Source organism: Orcinus orca, chromosome 6 (genome assembly GCF_937001465.1).
Source record: "Orcinus orca chromosome 6, mOrcOrc1.1, whole genome shotgun sequence".
NCBI classification, from domain to species: domain Eukaryota; kingdom Metazoa; phylum Chordata; class Mammalia; order Artiodactyla; family Delphinidae; genus Orcinus; species Orcinus orca.
This window is the reverse complement of record NC_064564.1, coordinates 102,939,084-102,963,812: the sequence shown is the minus strand read 5'-3', so window position 1 is coordinate 102,963,812 and position 24,729 is coordinate 102,939,084. Positions and strand designations below refer to the sequence as shown.

At 44.9% G+C, this 24,729-nt stretch overlaps 1 protein-coding gene and 1 long non-coding RNA gene across 2 annotated transcripts in view; one reads left to right on the top strand and one right to left on the bottom strand.

Moving 5' to 3' along the window:
- The window catches only part of PAPPA (pappalysin 1), a 252,937-nt gene that overhangs the window by 109,523 nt on the left and 118,685 nt on the right, over positions 1–24,729 (bottom strand). Inside the window, exon 9 of the mRNA XM_033427347.2 lies at positions 24,470–24,561. Coding sequence (XP_033283238.2) covers positions 24,470–24,561 — 92 coding nt within the window. The remainder of the gene's footprint in view (positions 1–24,469; positions 24,562–24,729) is intronic.
- The window catches only part of LOC125964678 (uncharacterized), a 138,726-nt gene that overhangs the window by 96,706 nt on the left and 17,291 nt on the right, over positions 1–24,729 (top strand). The window lies entirely within an intron of this gene.

The following is a 24,729-nucleotide window of genomic DNA, read 5'->3' as shown; positions in this document are numbered from 1 at the left end:
GTCAAGGGACTTCCCTGTCGGTCCAGTGGTTAAGACTCTGCCTTCCCATGCAGGGGGTGTGGGTTCGATCCCTGGTCGGGGAGCTAAGATCTCACATGCCTCGCGCCCAAACCAAAACTTAAAACAGAAGCAATATTGTAACAAATTCAATAAAGACTTTAAAAATGGTCCACATAAAAAAAAAAAAAAACCCTTAAAAAAAATAAAATAAAATAATGGCCAAGAGAAAAGATACTCTTCTCCTAAGGGTTCAATTTATTCCTAAGTGGCTGAATTGAATCAGCTTATAAAATCAGTACTCACTTGAAACCCTTTCAAGCAGCATTCCCCCAAATAGAAAGAGCCCGGGTCAAGTAGAAATAAGACTTGGATTTCTGTGATGCTGACTATCTGAAAAAAGGAATCATTGAATTCAGGGGCAGCAGAATGTTGAGCCCCTTCCAAGCTCCAAAATCCCTTGTTTATTTCTGCAAACAGTTTACATAGTGAAATACTATCAAAAGAGCCAGAATAAATCAGTCCATTATAATTCAATTATTTAAGGATGAGTCTGAGCCAGCTGAGGACTCCAGTGACCAGTAGCATGCCCGGCAGTTCAAGCATGGAAAGAATACAGGCTCAGCACTTCTCAGTAGCTCCAACCTCTTGGTGAATGGAGCCAACTTACATATAATAAAACTCAGGCCCCATCCAAGAGTGATGAGCCATCAATCCAGACTTCACTCTTTAGAAACCCAATAAAGGGAACTGCATAGGGCATAGGTTTTGGCATCAGACAAAACTAGGTTCAAATCCGAATTCTGCCATATACAAGCAGCACAGGGCTTACATAACCTAACCTCTCTGAACTTCATTTCCCTCATTTAAAAAAAAAATGGAGATAATATTTATCCAGCATTGTTGCAGTGGTTTCATGAGATGATGTGTACAATCCCAGCCCCTTCACCTATTTTATCGAATGGAAAACTAAGAGCCGTAGGAGGTAAGGCATCTGCTTCCAGACAACAGAGAGAGTTGGTGGTAGGGCTAGAAGCAGGATCCTGGACTTTTGATATCTAGCAGAGAGGTCTTCCCCCTGCACACCGTACCTACAGAATAATGAAGGCACACCCTGTTGAGGATAAGGTCACGGGGTTGCCGGACTCCTGGGACCACCTTTCTTTTCCTCGAATATGAAGACAAATAGGGTAAGATTATCATAAGATCACCCACGATCTGCTCTCTAAGATAAGTTGATTCATGTCCTCATCAAAGAGACCTCAGAGTGGCAGGAACTGGGGCTAGAGTTGAGTTCTTGTGAAGGTTAATTTCTTCCTGATTATGCTGAAGACCTCAAACTATCTGTCTGCTTAGAGCCAGTGGACCCTGGAGGTTCTGGAGGAGAGATAGAGGTAGACATAGGTAGGTAAATATGTACTTAGATAGGCAGTTATATGTAGTATGTAGTTGATATATAGATAGATAGGCAGAGGGAGGGTTAAAAGAGGGATAGGAAATTGGGGGAAATGGGAGAGGGAGGGAGGGAGGAAGAGAGGAAGGGTGAGGGAGGGGGAGAGAGAGAACTGTTTTCTCCCCCAAGATTCTGCTGACAAAGCTGCTGTGAGTCCCTTTTTTTGAATAACATCCCTGCACTCTGCTATTCAGTTTCTCTTGCTACTAGAGTCCCAGGGGCCCTTGAGCTGCATCTGCCAGTCTTCATCTGGGGAATTCTCTCTCCCACTCTACTCCCATGCCCCCAGGACTGAAGAAAGGAGGGTGGGGAACGGAATACAAATGTGTGGCCAGGAAAAACAAAGGCAGCAACAACAAAACAATAAAACAAAACCAGCCTTCCTGTTTTCATTACACCATTTTATGTGGTGCTTCTTGAATGCTTTATGCTGGGAGCTGAGCAGGTTTCAGGGAAAAGAGCTTGAAGTCAATACCAACGTCCGCTGAGCATCCTGCCCCCTGCCTTCTCAGGTAGTAGCTAGGTGGCGCTGGTAACAATACATCCCACAGGGAGGGGTACTGTGAAAACGAATACTTGTTGAATGAATGAATGAGGAAAATTCAGCACCCTCGATGCACATACTCTCGTCCAAATATACTTTGGACTATAGCTCTGTACCCTTTGAAACTTTCTTTAGACTGGGTCTCGGGATGAAGGGAAAGGAACTGGGACACCAGTGGTGACTAGCTTACAGTGGAATTCCACTGGGCAGTCCGATTTCTCCATCTTACCCCACCTTCCCCTGATACGGGGGTACTCCTCATTTCAGATTCGCTCTCTTTCACGTAGTGAGACACTTAGAAATCTGCTCTAACCAGCTAGGAGACTCGATGTTGGTGGGGAGACACTGCCAGGTCTGTCTTCCCTGGTTGAGCTTTCAGTTGCCAGAGATGAGCTCAGCTCCAAGAGCCCAAGGCAGATGGACACTCTGTAACCGGACAGACACAGCTGATGGCGATTCTCAATGACTTAATTTTCAATTTCCATCTGTCTGGAGCATCAGGATGAACGGCCAGGCCTCTGCACCCCTGAAGTATGTCTGAAGGACACTATCTGAGATAAGCAGGGATTGTCACCCCTGTTTGAAAGCTTGGAAAGCCAAGTCTCAGGGAGATGAAACAAGTTTACTTTTAAGTATAAGCAAAGGCTGGCATTTGAGCTATCGTTAAGAGTTCTCATCCTTGAAGTTAGAAGCCTTGGATTCAAGCTCCTTATCTGTCCCTGACTACTGGATAAGCATGGGCATGTTATGTCATCTCCCTGTGCCTCAGTTTCCCCATCTGTAAAATGAAAACAAGATTACCTTTTAGACTGCCTCAACAAAGTGCTGGGTGTGTTCAAACAGCATAATAGACTTAGAGATGGAAAGTGGCACGAGTCTTAAAGGAACAGGGCTTATTCTTAACCATGATGATACTGGGGTGAGGTAGGGGGTGGAGGAGAAGTCTTCTTAATTAGAAATGTCTCCTTTTGTTTACCCAGCCCTAGATCCTAAGGAATCTTCAAGAATAGAGATGATTGAAGAGAGTGCATGGGCTATTTTCAATATAAACAGCAAGGAACCAAGTAAACCAAAAAAAAAAGGGGGCGGGGTGGGGGGAGCAACAACCTGAGGAAAAAGAAAATAATTAACTTACAGTGGAACTATTTCAACCCAACTGGGGGACGCTGATTACCTTACCTTGATTAGAAACTTTGGTCATTTGTGATACCACTGGAATCCGGAGGATCCCACAGAACTTATAGACTAATGGTAAATGCAGGTAAAGCATTTAATATACAACAGGTGATCAATAAATGGTCTATGATGATGATGATTCTGGAGCCAAACGTGATTATTTCATGTTATGTATGGGGAAACTGAGGTTCGCAAAGTTGAAGTAATTTTCCGAAGGCTTTAGAAGAAAATTTGCCAGAACGTTGGTGCTTAAGCCCATAATACAATCCTTTTCTACTGCACCGTGCCACCCTACCAGATCGGGTTTCCAGTATATAATTCTGGAACAAAATGGTCTGTTATCTTTAACCAAGTTTCAATACTACTTTTGGGAATCTCTGATTTCACTTTTCACAACAGCCCCTGGTATGGGCTAAGTATAACAAGTCTGAGAAGCTAATGGGGTTGCTAAGTCAAGAGCCCACTGAGACAAGAATCAGACTACCTGCAGGTGGAGAGATGAGAGCTGTAAGTAATAGGAGATGGATGTGGTTTAGGACTCAAGGAGGATACAAAGAATTTGAACACACACTTGTTTTAGCGGCCTGCCTTCCAAAGGATGGGTAGATTTACCTATCTTTCTAAACTTCTTGTTTACGAAGATGGGTCAGCTTTTGAGAAGTTAGCATCTGTTTCTATTTCCAGCTGAGAGAACAGGATTGGCATTGGGATATTCTCTTTTAGTCCAACGATGACTATTTTTTCTATTTTTTAAACACCAGAAAAAATAGTATTTTTTAAGTTCAGTTGTTTGTTTAGGATGGGTCCAACCACAACAAACTTCATGCCGCATAACAATTCATCCAAACAACAACAAAAAGAGACCAAAAAATGTACAATCGTTGTGTCCAAATAATAACTTCTTGGAACAGGGGAAACTGGGTGGAGTGCTTAAGCCCTGAAGGCTTACAAAGGGGAAGCTTGAGGCAGGGTGGCGGCTGTACTGGTAAATGTTTCCTCTGGAACAGAATATCTGGATTTTATATTGCCTATCTTTTAAAGGCTTCAAGGCAAACCCACATCGCTGACCTCACTTAGTTCTATTCAAACCAAGGTTTGTTCTTAACCTTCACCACCAGATCAGCCTGTCCAGAGCACAAAAGACAGGGTGGTGAAGGGCTTCTGAAGAACCATGAATCCGCTAACAAGCTTCAGATGCCGAGTAGGTCTGCTGAATCTGAGGAGTTTAAGGGGGCTTCTGGTTCCGTCAAGGGCTGGCCACATACCAAAGCGGGCCAGAAATTCCTTCCTGTGTTTCGGTGGGACAACCAGGCGCCATCTAGCAAACCCAAAGCACTAGGAAAAGAAGAGTGAACCTGGACGTCGTCTCAAATGATCACTCCAGCTCCACGCCCACAGAAAGCACGCTCAGGACAGCCTCCCCTCTGTCCACTCGCCCCCTACAACACTCTCATAATTGGCTTTGGGTCTTCCCCACTTCAACACCTTCTCATAAAGCAGCCTATGAGTGATTAACCTAAACCTGACCATGTCTGAAATTCTTAATTGACTCCTGCAAAATTTGAGCTTCCCCATCTAGCACTCAAGTCCTTTTGTAATCCAGCTCCAACTTCCCTGTCTATTCTCATTTCCAACCACACCTCCACTCTAAAAGCATAGAGTTCCTTCCCAGAACTCACGCCGCAGAGCTCTCCACTCCCCTCTTATTTCCTTAGCCTGAAAGGCTAGCAGTCCTTGCCTTCGCGTCTTCCATCAAGATCCAACTCTAGCATCTTCAGCCCCATGAAGCCTGACCTGTCACTCTTCTGCATCACTACTTGTCTAGCACAAGCCATTTCCCTTTATCCCCTGAGTCACGATTCTCTTTTTCCAAACCAGCAAAGAGGATATTGCCTATGTAAAAACTGTTAATTAAAAAAGTGAGCAATGTACATTTTAAAAATGAAAAAAATTAAAGCCTCCTTTCAGTTCACATATCCTTACCATTCTGTCTTCTACTTCACATTTCCCTTTCCATGATTCACAGTGAAGTTTACTGAGGGTTATCTAAACTTGCATTTCCCACTTTCTCTCCGGCAATTCACTCTTCAGTTCACTCCCATCTAGCTTCTGAACTCACCACCCCACAGAAATCAATCTTGTCAAGGTTACCATTGACCTCAGCATTGCTAAAACTAACTATGACGTCCAACAGTCCTGAAACATGTGAAGAAATCGCCCATTCCTTTCCTCTTGAAGTACTCCCCTCCTGGATTCCACACCACCATGCCATCCTAATCCCTTCTGGCTCTCAGCTCTTCCCACACAGACTCATTTGCTGTCTTCTGCTTCCCTCTGCTACATGCTGCCAGCTTTCAGGGTGAGGTCTTGGGCCCTCTTTTTCTTATCTATCTACAGTATCTCATCGAGTCCCAATGTTTAAATAAAAATGTTAGAGTATGGATGTGCCGATGACTCAAACATCTCTTTAGGTATGACCTCTTCTCTGAGTCCCAGCTGCCTGCAATGCCATCTCTACTTAAATATCTATTTAAAGTCATCACAAAATCAACATGTCTGAAATGTAAAATAGATAGCTAGTGGGAAGCAGCGGCATAGCACAGGGAGATCAGCTCGGTGCTCTGTGACCACTTAGAGGGGTAGGATAGGGAGGGTGGGAGGGAGAGAGACGCAAGAGGGAAGAGATACGGGAACATATGTGTATGTATAACTAATTCACTTTGTTATAGAGCAGAAACGAACACACTATTGTAAAGCAATTATACTCCAATAAAGATGTAAAATTAAAAAAAAAAAGAATTCTATCACCCAGTCATAAACTTACATGAAACCTCTTTCAAAAAGAATAAAAACAAAATCAAGATGTCTAAAATAAAAGTAATGGTTTCTTCCCACAGTCCTTTCTTCCCCATCTTAGTAAATGATAACATTGCCTGACAATGGCCAGACTAAAACCTTCTGAGTCATCTCTATTTTTTCAGTTCATCCTCCAATACCACATAAAGTCCATGAGCCAATGCTGTAGACTCTTTTACCTCAGGATATTCCAAAAAGATCCACTTTTGCTCCATCACTACCACCCTAATCCAAGCCACCATCACTATGGCAATGCTTATTTCACCAGAGTCTCTTCTATCTGCTCCCAACCCTCCCTCCTCCAGAGCACAGCTAGAGCGCTCTTTTAACAACATAAACGACATCAGGCCACTCTCCAACCTAAAACTCCTCGCGTGGAACAAAATCCAAAGATTGTATCACAGCCAAGTCCCCACTTTATCTGACCATCTCCTACTATTATCCTTCTTGCTCACTGCCTTCCATTCATTTACTCATCCGTCCATCCATCCATTCAGCAAGTATCTATTCCTTAGATAAGCCAAATTTGTTATTGTTCCAGAAATCTCGAACTTGATATTTTCTTCACCTGAAACACTTTTTCTCCCTTGGCTTTTTTCACGGTCTCTTCTTTTCTGCACTGAGGGTTTAGCTCAAACATTACTTCCTCAAATAACAGCCCTGCCCACTTACAGTGAGCTCACATCTTATTCTTCCATCCCCATTAGAAAGTAGCACACAATCTTATTTTATTTCTTCACAGTATTATTCACTATCTAAAAATAAATTATATTTATTATTGTTCTCCTCCTTCTGGATGACGTAAGTTTCATGGAAGCTTATCTCAAAATGTACCCCTTTCTTTAGGATCAAGAAAACTGCCTCCCCATATTATGTAATTGATATTTAAGAATAAATGAATGAGGGACTTCCCTGGCGGTCCAGTGGTTAAGACTCCACACTTCCACTACAGGGGGCGTGGGTTCGATCCCTGGACAGGGAACTAAGATCCCTCACGCAGCACAGTGTGGCCAAAAAAAAAAAAAAAAAAAAAAAAGAATAAATGAACGTATGAATGAATGAATGAGTGATTGTGTATAGCTCTTGGATTGTAAGATATTTCTGGGCTGGCCCCAATCACACTTCTATTTGCACCCCTAATTCTTAAGACAATGCCAGTCTCATAGCAGGTGCTCAGTCAATGATGAATTAACAAAGTTCTTTCGAGTTTCAGAATCTCTGTTATTGATTGTATTGAAGAAGTCTCAAACCTGATTTGAATCAGTTTCAGTAGATTGTACTGTAGAAAGATTTTAATGAAAATATTAATTATAATATCATATTATAAATCCTAGCACATACTGAGGAGGAAAACCCAATGCTATATAAAGCACCCCATGTTATTTTTTTCCCATAAGACATCTCACCATCTGTCCTACATATTGTTTTATTTTCTTTCTTGACTGAATCTGCAAAGAAATGGAATATCTGGAGAGAAAAGGTGGTGCACACTAGACTGAAATTTAATAAAGATATTTGATGGCCTTATGAATTAAAACTTGAAGATACATTTACATCACCTTGAATTTAGTATAGTTTTTTGAATGGCCTAAAAGATTGTAAGCAAAGATAGTGATCCTAATAAATGACAATACATCCACTGTGCAGAATGTTCAAAGCCCTGAATGATTTTCAGCTGGGTCTATTTTGGTTGCCAGCGCGATCTCATAATATGAAAGAGGAGTAAAATTCAGTACCGCAGTGAATGACACAGTGGCCATGAAACAGGCATTCTAAGCATGGACAGGAGGAAGGGTGATACCTAGGACCCAAAGGCCTTTAAAAGTATGAGCAGGAAGTAACAAAATGAGACTTGTTTTGCATGATATAAGCTAATAATAAATGCAGAAGAATAATCTGAAACATTCATATGCAGAAAGTCGGCAAAAAATGGTTAAAAAAAAAGGTGATAAAAGATAGCAAACTACAAATGGAGTATCAGTGGTTTTAATGTGATCTCATCAGTCCACATCAAACAGAGAGAGAGAGAGAGAGAAAGGAAGGGAAGAAGGAAGGAAGGAAGGAAGGAAGGGAGGAAGGGAGGGAGGGAGGGAGGGAGAAAGAATGGGACACTTCCTCAAGACCAGCAGCCTTGTCGAGAGAACTGGTGTCTAAAATAAATGTCCACTAATATACCCATAGCTTTGACCAAGTCATTTCCCTCTCTGGGCTACAGTTTCCTCTTGAGTAAAAAAGAAAGTTAAATCAAACTGTTTTATGATTCCCTTCAACTGATTCATTCTAAAATGTATTTGTGGGCTTCCCTGATGGCGCAGTGGCTAAGAATCCGCCTGCCAACGTAGGGGACATGGGTTCGAGCCCTGATCCGGGAAGATCCCACATACCTCGGAGCAACTAAACCTGTGCGCTGCAACTACTGAGCCTGCCCTCTAGAGCCCGCGAGCCACAACTGCTGAGCCCACGTGCCACAACTCCTGAAGCCCACGCGCCTAGAGCCCGAGCTCTGCAACAAGAGAAGCCACCGCAATGAGAAGCCCGTGCACCACAACGAAGAGTAGCCCCCGCTCGCCGCAACTAGAGAAAGCCCGCGCGCAGCAACGAAGACGCAACGCAGACAAAAATAAATAAATAAAATAAATAAATTAAAAAAACAATAAAATGTATGTGCTTCTTGATTTTTGTACCTTTCCTTTAATCATTAAATCCTTTTTTAAGTCGGAAGATGGGGAAATGGGTTCAGCCAAATTAAAACAGAGAAGGGTACAGAAGAACTCTCTGAAGGATGCAGAAGAGGACATAATAGAAAGCAGATGGAACGAGGGACCGAAACCAACATCTGAAGCTCAGCTTTGTCACCAGATTATGTTTGGTGCTGGGCAACATACATCATCATTGTGGGGTTCATTCTTTTTGTCTATTAAAAGCAAATGACAACATCACTTTTCCTACCCATTAGAGAAAGTAGTTGTAATGATCAGATAAAATAGTGTTATAGAAAACACTCAAGCTTGTTGTTGTTCTACATTTTATGATCACAGGTACAATCTAGAACTCATCTCTCAAATCATCACATGGGCTTTCCAATTCACTGAGTCAGTCTCAGCTTGGTTATCACCTGCCTAATGAGGTCTTCTCTAACCATGCTAACTTCACTCCAGTCTCTCTCTACTCTACTAGTCTATTTTATTTTCTACATAGCATTATATTGCTTCTTCAAAGTCTCCTTGATCATTGCATTCTCTCTAAAGCAAAATGGCAGCTCTAAGAGAGCAGAAACAGGCTGTTTTGCCCACTACTGCATTCCAATCCCAGAACATAGAAGACAGGAAATATTTGCTGGATGAATGAGTGAACGAATAAAGGTTTAGCACGGCCTTTAGAGGGCCTTCCCTGATGGCGCAGTGGTTGAGAGTCCGCCTGCCGATGCAGGGGATGCGGGTTCGTGCCCCGGTCCGGGAAGGTCCCACGTGCCGCGGAGCAGCTGGGCCCGTGAGCCATGGCCGCTGAGCCTGCGCGTCCGGAGCCTGTGCTCTGCGGCAGGGGAGGCCACATCAGTGAGAGACCCGCGTACCGCAAAAAGAAAAAAGAAATTATCTAGTCTACATGTTTCCTTTTGTAAATACAGCAAGTGAAAGTTTCAGAGTTTCAGAAGGTTAAGTAACTCGCTGGATGCTGCACAGTTCATTGTTATGGGCCAAGGGTTGGATTGGCTAATTAAGGCTCATTCTATAGATATTGGGAATATGCAATATTAAACAGAAATTGGTCTGTGAGAAATCCATGTATGTGAGCATTAAGCAAAACAGTGCATTCAAATAGAAGTCAGTATATGCACATATGCGTATCTCTTCTTCAATCCTGCAAAACAAGCAGCCCACCGGTCTGTTAAGGCATCCTCAAGATGTCAGAGAAGACAGAATTTTGGGCAAGTGGATGCTATGTTACCAGTAGCCAAGGGATCGAAGGCACCACATGAAAACCAAGCCAGTTACCCCAGGTCTGGCATAACTGTCGTGACTAACGTGACCACAGCGTGCTGGGTTCTTGGTGGGGTTCCCACGCAAGAAACTGGAGTGTCAAAGTGGATCCCTCTGACCCTGAGCCCTGGTCGGTTGGGCCAGCCTTGAAGACTGTCCTCCTGCCAGATGGTTAAGATAAGACCAAAAAGATGAGGCCTTCAAGCCACAGTTTCCTTATTCTCCAAGTTGTAACACATGCTGCAGTGCTCTAAGGAGCAGTAGCCCAGTCAAGAGGCAGAAGTGCACTGAGGTAAGCTTTCTTTATCCTGCATGATGGGGTAGGCCACTCTTCTGTTCCTGGAGAAGATTTTATGTTAATTTGAATCTATATGTTTGGTTTGTATTATTGAACTGTATTTTTTTTTGTTTTTTTATAGAAATGTGTGTATATGTCTCTCCCTTTTCTCCCAATAAGGAAAGAAGAGACGAAAGAAGGAAGGAAAGATGGAAGAGAGAGAAGGAGAAAGAAAGATAGAAAAGAATGGGAATTGGTTCTAAATCTTAAGAGTTAACCTGGAATATTTGAAAATATCAATCAAAACCACTGTTGCTTTTCATCAGAGATGACAGATAAGGGTCAGCATAACTATTCATGCTCAAAAAAAGTTCCAAAGAGTAGCAGTCTCTCTGAGATCAGTTTCTACCAACTGGAGAAGGTGTTGGCCCAAACAAGAATGTGAGATTGCAGGTTACGTTACTGAGAAGACAGTCGATCCTAGACCAGAGGTCAGAGAAGCCCCCTCTGATCCTAGAGATGGCCGGACAGATCAGTTCTGGGCCACCGATGAACTAGGATATGGTCAGAGGACGGGGCCCAAGGTAGGCGCCATCGCTAAGCGATGCTCGTAGAGGTATGGAGTTGCTTAACCTGAAGGAGAGAAGGCTCCGAGGGGACACAGCAAAAAACTCTTCTAACGAACGACAGTTGCCCTGAAAATGAAACTGGCTACCTCAGAAGGTACTGAGATTTTCATTCAGCATTTTCTGACAGAGGCTTGATGACAATTAACAAGGCGTAATCTGGTCCTTGCCTGCTTCTGCAGCCTTCTTTCTAATGTAATCTAATGTCAGCTCCAGGCAGGCTGAACGGACCATGTTTTCTCTCACCTCCCCACCTGTGCGGAAGCTCCCCCCGGATTCACAACCCTGCTTTTCCTATGACTAGTCTCCGTTCATCCTTTATCCATATTTAACCGGACACGACTCTGGAAAATCCCTCTAGCAATCCACTCACGAGAGGCTCCTTAACCCTCTCTTCATCTTCCAGCAGAAGCCTACTTCTACTTTACTTCTCTACTTCTCTAATTAAAATGATAGCTACCATGCAGATGTAAGCTATCATATATAGAATGGATAAACAAGGTCCTACTGTATAGCACAGGGAACTATATTCAATATCCTGTGATAAACCATAATGGAGAAGAATATAAGTAAAAAAAATATATATATATGAATCACTTCGCTGTACAGCAGAAATTAACACATTATAAATCAACTATACTTCAATAAAAACAAACAAACAAAAATGATAGCTACCATGCAATAAGGGTATTTGCTAAGTGAATGAATGGATGACCTGGTCCGTGCCATGCACCATGTTAAATGTTTTTAAATATGTAATGTCATTTAATCCTAGAAGAGTCCTATGTATTTGGTGCTATTATTATCCTCATCTAACAGACAAGGAAATTGATGTGTAACGAGGGTAAGGCATTACCTAAGGTTTCAGGAATCAAACCCTGACTACTGTGATTCCAAAATCCATACCCTCCCGTCCGCCCCTGCTGCCCAGTTCATGTCTTCTGTGTGGATGTGGAGCCTGAGGAGGAGCTAATGAGACAAGCTGATCTGATTCTCTCTGAGATGCCCTGCGATTTTGTGGTACTTGGGGGCTCAGGGGTCTGATGGAGCTGCGGGCACATCTCTGCTCTTCACTAATTAGCTGGGTGTTGATGAGCAGCGCACTTCATCTGAGTCCCAGTTTCTTCTTTGGCAATTGGTGAAATAATGACTCTTCCCAGACGTTTGGGGGATGAAAATGAGAAGCGGTATAGAAAATGCCTAGCACGGGCATCTAGCATGAAAAAAAATTCTGTGAAGAATCAGGAGTCTCCCTTCCCTAAAGGAAACAATCTGTCTCGGCTACCTCGTGCCAGTTAAAGTGCACGGGCTCAGTAACTCATGTTTTGGTTAAACCTTTAAATTTTCTTTTTCAAGGGGAATCTGAGTTTTTGTTGGCAAGGGATCGAACAGGCGCGGGCCCAGCCTCTGGGCCCACAGTCCATTAGGGAATTTATGAGGGGAGATGAGGGACCCTCAACTCAAGTACTCCCTTCAGAGGCAGTACTTACAAAGCCATCAATTTCCTTAACAAAGACCATCGGCTTAAATGCCCCTTAAAGCAGTGTTATTTACACAGTTCTCCACTTCCCTTTGAATTCTCTGCCTGGGGGGCAGCCTACCTGCAGTTCTTTCCAGCTACTAGTTAATTAGGCTCCCGCCCAGAAAGGAAGCCAGCAGAAACTGGGACTTGGTTTTGAAAAGCAGCTCGATTTGGGGGTTATCACAGAGTTCACCCAAGCCACTGGTACCGCCTGCCACTTCTGCTAATGTTCTAAAATGTGTGGACCTTGTCAGAGTTAGGACCATGGGTGGTATTGTGAGATAGAGAAGGAGTGACTGACCATTCCAGCTGTCTCTGCTTTGCAGGAAAGTAAAATAAAGCTCAAAGAGCATTAATGGCAAACACTCCTAGGGTGCTTTCTAGCTCTGTAGCATTATCAATATGGTAATACTGCAGTTTTATAGATGAGGAAACTAAAGTGGCCCACACCCCTTTTCGTGGCACAGCTGGGATTTGAACCAAGCAACCAAGCTCCAGAGCCTGGGCACGGAACCACCATACTGAGCTACTCAAACGGATATACTGATCACTTTCTGAAGAACAGGATCTGTCCCAAGCCCAGCAGATCTGGCATCCTCAGTGCCTTAGCGTGAACCTGACACATAAGAGGTGCTCAACAAATATGGGATGAATAAATTCATAAATGTATGAAAGACTATATCACAGCTACCCTATAAAGTAAGGAACACAGCTCCCACTCCACAGCTGGCAAAAGATGCTTGGGGACCAAGCCTGGAGCTAGAAGCAGTCCCCTGTGCTGCTGTGTCAGGTCAACTGGTCTACTCACAGTGCTGCAGAAGAACCCTCATTCTGGACCTTTATTTTTATCAGCAGAGACCCTGCACCTGATCTTACTGAGCCCAGCTGTCCAGGAAGCTTTCACAGACTCACCACCCCCAACCAGGGGTTTTCCCACTCCTTCTGGGGCCCCCTCACACGGATCCCTGCACATCTTTAAGGACCACTGCCCTCTGGAGTCCTCCAATGAAGGACTTCTTCTTAGGCCAATTGTCACTCCCATCTGCATCCTGCCTAGTACATAGCTTTGTATGCAGCAGGAGCTTAACAGAGACAAACACTAGTGTGAGGTGGATCACATTTGCTTCCAGCTGTCTTTCCAGGACCCCTGAGGCTGTTGCCTTGAGGCCAGAGGAGCCAACCCTAGAGTTTGTAAGGGGAGCTGCAGACACTGGGTGTGGAATATTTTATCTTTCTTCCCGGCAAATTAAAAATCCAGTCCCTTAAAAATTATTATAATTTCAGATTTTCTTTATCTTAATTTCTCCTTGGTACTTAATCAGGAGCAGCCAAGAAAAAAATCGCTTTTAGTTCTTCCTCCGTTGAGGAGTTAATGATCTGTAAACAAACACTTCAGACGCGTTTCTTAAAGAGACCCCGACCCTTTTGTCATGTGAAATTCCTTTTGCACCTTGTATTGTTTCCCCTTCTCATTATCTGTTTGCTGGTAGGCTCTTCAGCTCTTGAGAGTACACATTTTTATTAGATAATCTTAATGATGAAGAGGTAGCATAAATTAGTGGTTCAACCTGACGGTTTTGTGTGTGTGTGCGTGTGTGTAATTTATTTATTTATTATTATTTTTTAACATCTTTATTGGAGTATAATTGCTTTACAATGGTGTGTTAGTTTCTGCTTTATAACAAAGTGAATCAGTTATACATACACATATGTTCCCATATCTCTTCCCTCTTGCGTCTCCCTCCCTCCCTCCCACCCTCCATATCCCACCCCTCTAGGTGGTCACAAAGCACCGAGCTGATCTCTCTGTGCTATGCGGCTGCTTCCCACTAGCTATCTATTTTACGTTTGGTAGTGTATATATGTCCATGCCACTCTCTCGCTTTGTCCCAGCTTCCCCTTCCCCTCCCCATATCCTCAAGTCCATGCTCTAGTAGGTCTGTGTCTTTATTCCCGTCTTATAACCTGAAGGTTTAAGAGCCAGACTTCCAGGGCTGGAATCCCTTACTGGGAGCCTTGGTTAATTACTTAACATCTCTCTGCTTTTTCCTTATCTATAGGACCAACACAATTAGTCAAAGGAGTTAACAGAGGAAAAGCATTAAATTCATAACGAGCAATTTCTACTGTTATGACTACTGTTTGAGATGAAGAGATGGAATAGGACTGGAAACACATATCCATGTGTCATCACTTCTACTGGTTCAGAAGCTCTGGCATTTTGGAGGAGGGCACTGGCTCCTCTAGTTTTGAAGTTGGGTTCTTGGTTCAGATCCCAGCTCTGCCACTTAATAATCACCTGCTTTAAAGAAGTCATTTCATCTCCCTGAGCCTCAGTTTCTTTTTGTGTAAAATGGGAGGAATAATCCCTGCCTTCCAGCAGCCCCGAGAAGACTGAAAGAGGAGAGAGGAGAGCCCTGTGTGTGGCACACTGCTGGCATGGGATGTGACACTTGCGAAAGTTTGTGTCCTCTTGTGTTGGTTTTCCAGCTCAATAAACATTTACTGAATGGAGGTCACTTTCTCAAAAGTCACTTAAACACTGGGGACTCTGCTGTGTCATCTGGAAAGCGGTGATGAGAATGCCTGGTTGTCAGGGATGCTGTGGGTTTGAAATGAGACAACGTAGTGGGTTCTTAATAAACATGAACGTGCCCCTTTCTACAGCCCAGGGAGGATCCAGGCCACCGTCTGAAGCTTTAGGCAGTAAACTGCCTGGGCTCCTCTAGCCACTCTTTTCTGCTTTGAAGTATCATCTGATTCAGTGCATCAGACAATGCCTGGCTCTAGCTGGATGCTGGGAACACAAGGATAGGCAGGATGACTTCTTTCAAGGGTGAGGGAAACTGACGTGTACACAAAAAATGTGGGGAGTGAATATAATTACGGCTATGCTGCTACAGGCTGAGGGGCGAGATGGATGAGGTGATATTCTCACCTCTCTGTCTCTCATCTGCCTTGACCTGCCTAATTGGCTATTCTTTCACCCACCTACAGACTTATCCATCTATGCCAGCAGTTGGTCAGCAACCTTTCCTGTACGAGGCCAGATAGTAAATATTTTGGCTTTGTGGACTATACAGGGTCTCTAGGAACTACCCAACTCTGTCTCTTTAGTAGCAAATCTCTAAACCAAGGGGCGCAGTTGTGTTTCAGTCAAACCCGATCTACCCAAATAGGCAGCACCTGGGGTTTGGCCACGGGCAGTAGTTTTCTGACCCCTGATCTAGGCAAGCATGCGTTTGCCTCCTGTGCCCAGTACAGGGGCGTGGCTGCAAGTACAGACTGCACAGAGGACGTGCCTTCTCCTCCTTTCATGCCGGAAGCAGCAGCCTCCCAGGGGTCCTCAGGGACCAGAGGAGTACAGCCTGCAACCTCCAGCCTCTTCTCTCCCCTCCCTCACTACCATCCAGCCATGATGACTTTCTCTGACCCCCTCAAAAGCTCTTTCCTGCCTCGAGGATTTAACAGTCTGAACTTCTTGCAATCCTCACTCCATCACCCTAATTTGTCCACTTCCTATTCAACCTTCAAGTCTCAGCTTGAATGTCTTGTCTCCAAGGAGGCCTCTCCTAGCCCTTCGATGTGAGGAGGTCCCTCACTTACAAACCCACATGTATTTCCACTCAGTGGCATTTCCAACAATTACATTTAAATAATCCTTAGTGTCATTTCCTTGGCCTCCCTGGCCTTCCTTGTTCACTGCCATTTCCCCTGCAACTAGCACAGTGCTTGGCACACAGCAGCTATCAATAAACGTGTGACTAAATGGCATGACGTGACCCAGCAGCCAATCTGCACCATCCTCTGGCTGGTTCTGATGGCATATGTTACAGCACACAGCCGCTTTATCCTGCAAACCACAGCAGCGGGGGTTCACAGGGTCCTGACTGCCCATCCATCATTTTATTTTAAGCACATTACTTCTCTGTCCAAAAAAGAAAAGGAGGATACAATTAGGCCTACATCCCTCACTTGCTTAATATTTCAATTTCCCCCAGGGTACTCCCTTCAAGTGGAGATCACAGCTCATGAATATTGAATGTCTCTTCCAACCCACCACGGTCCCCAAGAAAGAGCAGAGAGTCAGGATCTAGGAAAGGCCCCTGCCCCCCAGGCCTCTCCCCTCTCCTGGGCTACCTGGGTCATGACTGCACAGATGCAGATGCACATCAAGGCACCTGAATGGGCAGGTGGATTTCTGGTCACTTTAAATGCCACAAAGAAGCCCTGGTTCTTGGCTACCCAGATTCACCTGCCTTGGAGGCTGCATTTCAAATGCGCACATCAAAGTTTGGTCTTGATTCCTTGAATTCAGGAAAGCTCTGGGCCCTCCTGAGCCTGACCCCTCCCTGGGAGTCAGGAGGCCAACCCAGACGAAGGGCGAGGATTCCTCCCTTCTGGCATCTGAGGCCATCCTGTTTCTTTTCATTCCTGAATGGCCTCTCTGTGGGGTAGGCCTCCCGGGCTTCTAAAGGAGGTGGTAAGCCGTGGTCTGAGGCTGGATGGCAGGCTTGATCCTAACTGGTGCTGACTCAAGGGTGTTTGAATGCGTCCATCAGACCTCCCGGTTGAGGACTGCAGATCTTTGGGCCCACCCTGCACAGCAGCCTTCCGCCCCATCACCTCCCTTCCCTGCGTCTTTGTCCCCTCGGTGACCCCCTCTGACCCTCCGGGGTAAAGGAATTCCTTTCTCCTCCCCAAGCCCTCATTTCTTTTAAAATGCACAGTTTAAAAACAATAACGATCTGGGATTTAAATTCTGGAAGTCGGGGCTGGAAGGGCCTGGGGGAGCTCATCTAGCTCACCCCCATCACGTTACAGCTGGGGAGACTGAGATCAAGGGGCCTCAGCCACTTCTCATGATGGCAAGATGTAGCTCAGGACCATTTTCCCCGGAGATGGACAGAAGGCCTCTGCATCCCCAACTGAGATGGGAAGTGAGGAAGGGGAAGATAGCAGAAATGTCTACTAACTGCCAGGTATTGTGCTAGACACTCTATAGGAGCTATTTCCATCTTTCTCTAAACATAACTGCGTTGTGATTATGCCTGTTTCCCAGAAGAGAAGACTGAGACTCAGTGAGTGGCCAATAGACCTTTGAACTCAGGCTCCTCTGTCGCCAACACATTGCCATGACAACGGGACAAAGTGTCAAACTCCTCCTAGGCTAAAAAACAGTGTGGCCATATTCAATGGAGGGTGAGCTCTGAAAAACAAAAATACAACCCAAAACACGGAAGGGCACTATGTCAAGGGCATGGGCTTTGGGCCGCGGAATGTTCATAGGGGGATAATAACTGAAAATTGTCGTCTTCATGACTCATGAAAAGGCACAGGAAGGATATATACATTCACTTTTGTCTCCTGCTGTGTCAATGGCAACAAAGCAGAAATAGTGAAAAAGAGGCTATCTACTGCTTTGGGGAGGGTTCATCTGGGTACTGGACACGGTCTTTAGAAGCAGACAGAGGGGATGTAAGGTCTCCTTCTCTGAGCCTCTTGCCTGTATGAGTTAGGGCAATTCACCTCAGTGTCCCAGTTTCCTCATCAGCAAAACAGGCATTCTTATTCTGACCAAATGGAGTTGCTGGAAGGGTAAATGGAATCATTTGAAAAAAGGGTTCTAAGCAAAGAAGTTGGTACAGTTGGGTGCCTGATAAGTGAAATAACTTCACGGTTAAGTGCGCAGACTTTGCCTAGGTACTGTGAATCCCATCTCTGCTTTTTCTAGCTGTGTGACCTTAGGCAAATTATTTAACCTCTCTGAACCTCATTTTCGTTCCTCTACACTCCTGGGATAATAACATCATTTATCTCATAGGGTTCCTGGGAAGATTGATATAGCTTTCAAATTAATGATATTAATAACAATAATAATCACAGCATTAGCAAACACATATATAACACCTACTAGGTGTCACTGGTTTTTTTTGTTTTGTTTTTTTGCAGTATGCGGGCCTCTCACTGTTGTGGCCTCTCCCCTTGCGGAGCACAGGCTCCGGACGCACAGGCTCAGCGGCCGTGGCTCATGGGTCCAGCCGCTCCGCGGCATGTGAGATCTTTCCGGACCGGGGCATGAACCCGTGTCCCCTGCATCGGCAGGCGGACTCTCAACCACTGCGCCACCAGGGAAGCCCGTTGCCACTGTTTTAAAATGCTTTACCTACAGAGCCTCATTTCACCTTCACAACAACTGTGAGAAGCAGGAACTATTACTAACCCATTTTACTGATGAGAAAACTGAGGCACAGATAAAATGGGTTTGGGCCTGGCTTCTCACCCCAAATCCATGCTCTTAATCATTACGGAATGTGTCATTATGCCAGTACTAAGCATGTCACCCATGCTAGCCGACAGATCACCACCATCATCGCCTTCATCACCACTCCCATGATTACTACTAACATTTCTCTTTTCTTCTTTTAAAGACCTGTCTTCATGTTAAAAGCAGCTTTATTTCAAGAAGGTATTTTGGCGGAAGTCACTATATTTTTTCCACAGAGGGAGGTCTGAAGGACTACGTGCAGCCAGGAGAAGTTTTATTTCATTCTTTTTCAATTTCAATTTCTTTTTTTAAGGTGAGAGGTGGATCATCTATTATGATTTCATGTTGTTAGAAAGAAAAATAATAATAAACGCAACTCCCAGCAGAGCCTATTCTTCCTCCGTTTCCACTCCCCCTCCCCCTACCAGATGCTGTTTTCCTTTTCAGTCACTGTTGTTCTAAAGTCTCATCAGAACATCCACCAAGAAGACATGGCGATTCATCTTCTTGTTTTCCTTTCTCGCCTTGGCTCAGAGCAGGCCAGGGCGGCCTGACAGAGGGGCCACAAGGCTCGGTGACCCCCGCCCCTCCCAGTGACTTGTGGGGAAGTGGATTGATCCCTCCTCCTCCTTATCTGCTCACACATAATTGAGTTATTGGCCCTGGCTCTAGGACAGGGCTGGAGATGCTGCCTCGGACCAGAGACAAAGTAATGCTAATGGCAGGGAATGGGGGAGAGGAGGGGAGAGGGGAGGGAGCTGGAAAAAGAGACAGGCAGGGAGTATGTGTGTGTGTCTGGGAAAGACAACGTGGGGGTCCGTTTGCTTTGTTTTCTTAACTATATATCAGCATCAAGCAGGATTTGAAACCCCAAAGCCCTTAAATGGATGTCTGACAGATGGAGGATTCCTCGCTGTCAGACAGGGACAGAAGTCTTAGGGCCCTCAGCACGATCACTCTCATTTCACAAAGGGAGAAACTGAGGCTCCGAGGTGAGATGCAAAGCTGCAACCCAGCCTCTCAAGTCTGAGCTAAGACCTGGACCCAGCTCTCCTGAAAGACACAGGGTGCTAAATCAACACAGCATGAGAAGTCCCCCACAATCGCACCTCCTGTAATGGATTAAACGCCATCTCCGAAGGTAGCGCATTTCCAGCACCCGCTCAAGATATATTACTGAGTATAACCCCTTTTCGGGATGCTTCACATTTTGTCTGACTAATTTGACCATTACCTTCCCTCCTTCAGCTTTTATCAGCAGCCTGTCTGTAGTTTATGACTCAGTGCTTTAGAAACAGAATTCCCAACACTGCAAACAATGCCTCCAGCCAGAGCCTGTTGGGATGGGGTGTGGGGAGTTATCATTTCACTGATACCACATTTTTTAACTGAAACTTCAGGCCTGGTGTATGTTATATTTTAAAAAGGGGGGAAAAGGACAAGATAAGTTCCACATTGCCGGGGACGTAGCCTCATTGCCTAAGAGGTCTTGTGGGTGGTGTTCCTTTTAACAAGCAACTTATTATGTGTTGGGGATGAGGGCTCTGGGGGTGGGAAAGTGGGAAAGGGAAGTCCCAGGGTGTTGCATAATAACACATTGGCACCTTGGGAATACTTCCGGATGTGTGGGCTCCTGCGAAGTGAATGAGAATGCCACCATAAATCTGTCACCCACCCTCACACTGGTGTTACCAAAGCCAGGGAAAACATTCGCTCGACTAAATGGTCGGTGACAAAAAAATAAAAAAGCAGCAAAGGAAGGGACGAAGAAAACATGGAAGGAAGGATGGAAGGGAATCATTCAGCTGGGGAGGCAGCCGGGGAGGCAGAGCTGCAGAGCAGAAAATGCTGAGGCTCTCCGTCTGGAGATGGGATCACAGCTCTAGGAACCGTGTGACCTTGGGCAATTCAGGCATCCTAGTAGGTCTCAGATCCCTCATCTGGACATAAGAGACCTCACATAGGCTCACATTAAACAAAGGTGCATGACATAAGGCATGCCACCTGGTGGGTATCCATACACGGTGGTTGTGGCTGACACTCACCCCCCCCAACCTCAACACACACGGAGGTAATGGTCAGTGTGCAACTTGCTAGGAATGGGGCTAAACCTCATAGCATCTTATGACAACGATCTTCAGTAGGGGTTCTAAGTGACGATCAACAGAAACCAACTTTGCCTAACTTAAGCAAAACAAGCAAACAAGCAAAATCTATTCACAGCATACTGGATACTTATGGAAGTCTCCCTAGGATGGTTGCAGTGTTTTGAAGCCTGATTCCAAGCTCAGGATTAGCCCCCAGGACTGCTCTGGCGAAGACATCTCAGAGCTGTGGCCACACGAAGTCATTTCAGCACTAATACTAGATGCTGTCATTGGTACTTTGGAAACACATGGGTGGTGGCCACTCCCGCCATCTTCATCAAAATGATGTCTGCAGGGTCCCTATGTCTTCTGATTCAGTCTTGGGTTGGTGTGTATGATTGGGGGTCAGGGGGAAAGCGTAGATCACATGCCCACATTCAGCTACAAGGGAGACTGGGAGGACGAGATGTTTGCATGACCAACTTCTGTCGTGGGGCTCTGCCTCACTAGTATTACAACAAGGAGAGTTCTTTCCTAAATCTAGGAAAGGGATTCAGATAATAAGTGTCCACAAATGTTGGTAAATATCTTCCACAATTAAGTCCCAGGACTGTTACCATTTTCTGGATGAGAACACTGAAGCTGAGCGAAGGTCCCATGTCTAAGCCATATATCAACCCAAGTCAGTCTCATTCAAGCCTGTTCTCTTGGCTACCATCTTGATCACCATCTTGACACATGCAGTGATGAGAACAACATGCACCCCAGCCAAGCCTCCCACACTCCAGTCTCATTTCTCTGACTCACTAAACCTGGATCTTCTGGGAGCCACAGATTCACTGTCTATTTTTCAACTCTTCTTCTTTGAGGAAGATGCCTTTCTAGACTCAAAGCCATGGAGTTCGTCCTTGGAATATAGTTCCTAGGCAATGGGATCTCTGGACAGACTCCTTTCTTCCTGGAATGTCCGGAATCTCTGTGTCTCTATAATGGAATTCTAAATGGTGAGCTGGGGGGTGCATAGCTGAGGTCCTTCCTCTAACACAACCAAACTCAATACACAGGGGGAACAGACAGCCTTCCCTGGACACCATCCACACCACCAACAGTTCTGTATTCCATTCCATTCATTCATTACACGAATTGCTCCACAGTAGTATGTTCCTTGCTCACCGCCAAAGCCCTACAAGACCAAGAGCTGTCCTGTAAAAAATATCTTGCAGGAAGCTCAGCACAGTTAGCTCTGGAGTCAGACTCTCTGGGTGGAAGTCCCAGCTCTACCACTTCACTGCATATCCTTAGTTCACTTCCCCATGCCTCAGCCTCCTCTTTTGAAAAGCAGGCACTACAAGGGTCGTTAGGAGAATGAGAGTTATACATGTGCTCGGCATACAATAGGTGTTCAGTACATATCATCATCATCAGCAGAACACCTAGGATGTACTACAGAATAACAGTACATAAAGTGGATCTATGAGGCTCCAAGTCTCATCCTCTTGGTAACTCCCTCATCTTCACTCCTCTCCTCTTAAGCCTTTCAGTTAACACAGCTTGAAAATCATGATCTATTCCAGTCATTTTGGCCAAAGTGTAGGTGGGGAAGGAATACCCAAAGAGCTAAAGCAAGATAGGACTGGACTCACAGTCTCCTAAGCCTTACCACTGTATGTATAAAATTCAGTTATTTTTCTAAGAAATGGTGAACCATGTCATAACTTTCACCTCCTCTTTGCACTAGACTCCAGCAACCAATAGTATCAATGACCCCCAAATCCGTGGACCAACAAATGTTGTCTGTAAAGGGCCAGACAGTAAATATTTAAGGCTCTTTGGCCCACAGGGTCTCTGTTGCAACCACTCAATTCTAGGGTCGTAGCAAAAAAGCAGCCATAGATAATAAGAGATGGGTGTGCTGTGTTCTAGAAAACTTTATTTACAAATATAGGCAGTAGGCCAGTTCTGGCCCAAGGATTGTAATTGGCAGATCTGTTCCATGGACAGTACCATATCCTAACTTAACCACATCGTACCTTCTTCCCATAAGCGCTGAAGTCACATGCCATCTTAGTGGCAGTAAAATAGGTGGACACTCTCCAGCAAGATCTGACAGTGATGTTGGGCGCCATGAGGATGATGGCAAAGGTGGTTCAAGCAGAACTCACGATTATGAGAAATCGTCACACACTTTGGAAACCATACAACAGAAGTGCAGATAAGGCTCTTAGAGACCACCTAACCCAATCCCTTCAATTTATGGGAGGTAGACTGAGGTCCAGTCTAGGGAAGTGACTTGGCCAGCTTCAAGCAGCAAGTTCTCAGCACAGCTGGGACCAGAGATCCTGGTTTTCTTAAATTTAGTCCAAGGCTCTTTCCACCCTACCACTAGGCTCATATCAAGGTTTTATTATGAATCATACTCAGATCAACAGAGAAGAGAGAAAAAAAAATCTTCTGCCCTTTAAAAACCCAAGGCCCTGACCGGAAACTGTCCTGCTCTTCCTCCCTCCATATCTTCCTTTCTTTCCATCCACGAACAGTTTCGGGCCACCTCTATTGTGTTGCTCAGCCCACACGTGGTGCCAAGGAGATAGTAGGTGCTCAATAAATGTGTCTGAGAATGGAATACAAGGTAAATGATACATGGTAAAAACCTCACAGAGCTCACAATATACCAGGGGAAGAAAGGTCTAAAAGCTCGCCTGCAATGTGCTGCAAACCGATGACATTTCCTCCCCTTTAGTCCTCCTAGAAAATTGCCTTTCAGTGAGAAATCTTCCCACTGACGTTTTCATCCCTTCCTTAGATGGAACACCTCTCTCTTTTGTACTTGCAAATGAATTGTGATTAGTTTTCACCTCCAGCCCAGGGGATTAGCCAGGGGACCTTTGATCTTCAGGTATCGATTTGCATCTTAAAGGAAGCATGATCTCATCTGGGCCAGCTCAAAATTCCATCCCTGCCCCCCAGCCCCCATCTGTTTACCAGCCCCGGGCTGACCAGGGCCTCCCAAGTGGGGCTAAAACAACAAGATCAGCCAGACTCCTGGGGAAGGCAGAGGAAAACAAATTTCCCATCTGACTCCATAAAGGTGGGAAAAGGACATTTGCTTTCTAAACACAGGCTGGTCTGCTGGTCTGCTGGTCTGTTATTTCTCTTTCCTCAAGTCAGAGAGACTAGATCCTGGCTAGAGACTGTATAGCAAAATGAACTGAGCTTGTGTGTGAGAATCGGACAAAATCAGGTTCGAGTCCTGGTTCTGTCTTCAATCCTAACCTGTGTGACTCTGGACATATTTTAAAATCTCTCTGGCTTTTGATTTTTCTCATCTCTAAAGTAAGAATAAAAGCCTTAAAAATCTATGCTAATAATTAACCTGGAAGTTGGCATGAAGAAAAGGAATAAGGTATGTAAGGTAAAGCTTGATCCAAAGGGTTGCCCATCATCACCATCATCTATGAGATCATAAGCTCCATGAGGGCAGGGATACCTGCCATTTGTTTGTTTCCATTGCTGTATTCACTAGTACCTACAACAGTGCCTGGCCCCCTAGGAGGTACTCAATAAATATGTGTAATATAAAGGAGTGAATTATCATTTAGTTATAACTATTGCTGTTACTGTAACTGACTAGCCATTCTGCACTGTCCACTTCTCCAGCCAGGCCCAGAGAAAGGACAAGGACTTACCGATGCAATTGAAGGAAACTTCCTGTCGGCAGAAAAGGGAGCAGCCATCCCCATTGATCTTATTCATGTCATCACATTCTTCACCTTGGCTTCTGCAGAATGGATATAGAGGGGGAAATGTGTCAGATCAGCTTCAGACCCACAGCTGGACATGGAAAAGTCCCTCTCCGGGGCCAGCAACTTTCTGGTGAGGCCTCGGGCAAGTTCCTTTCCCTGTCTGAGTTTTCTGTTTCTTCCAAATGAGATGCGTACAAGGTGAA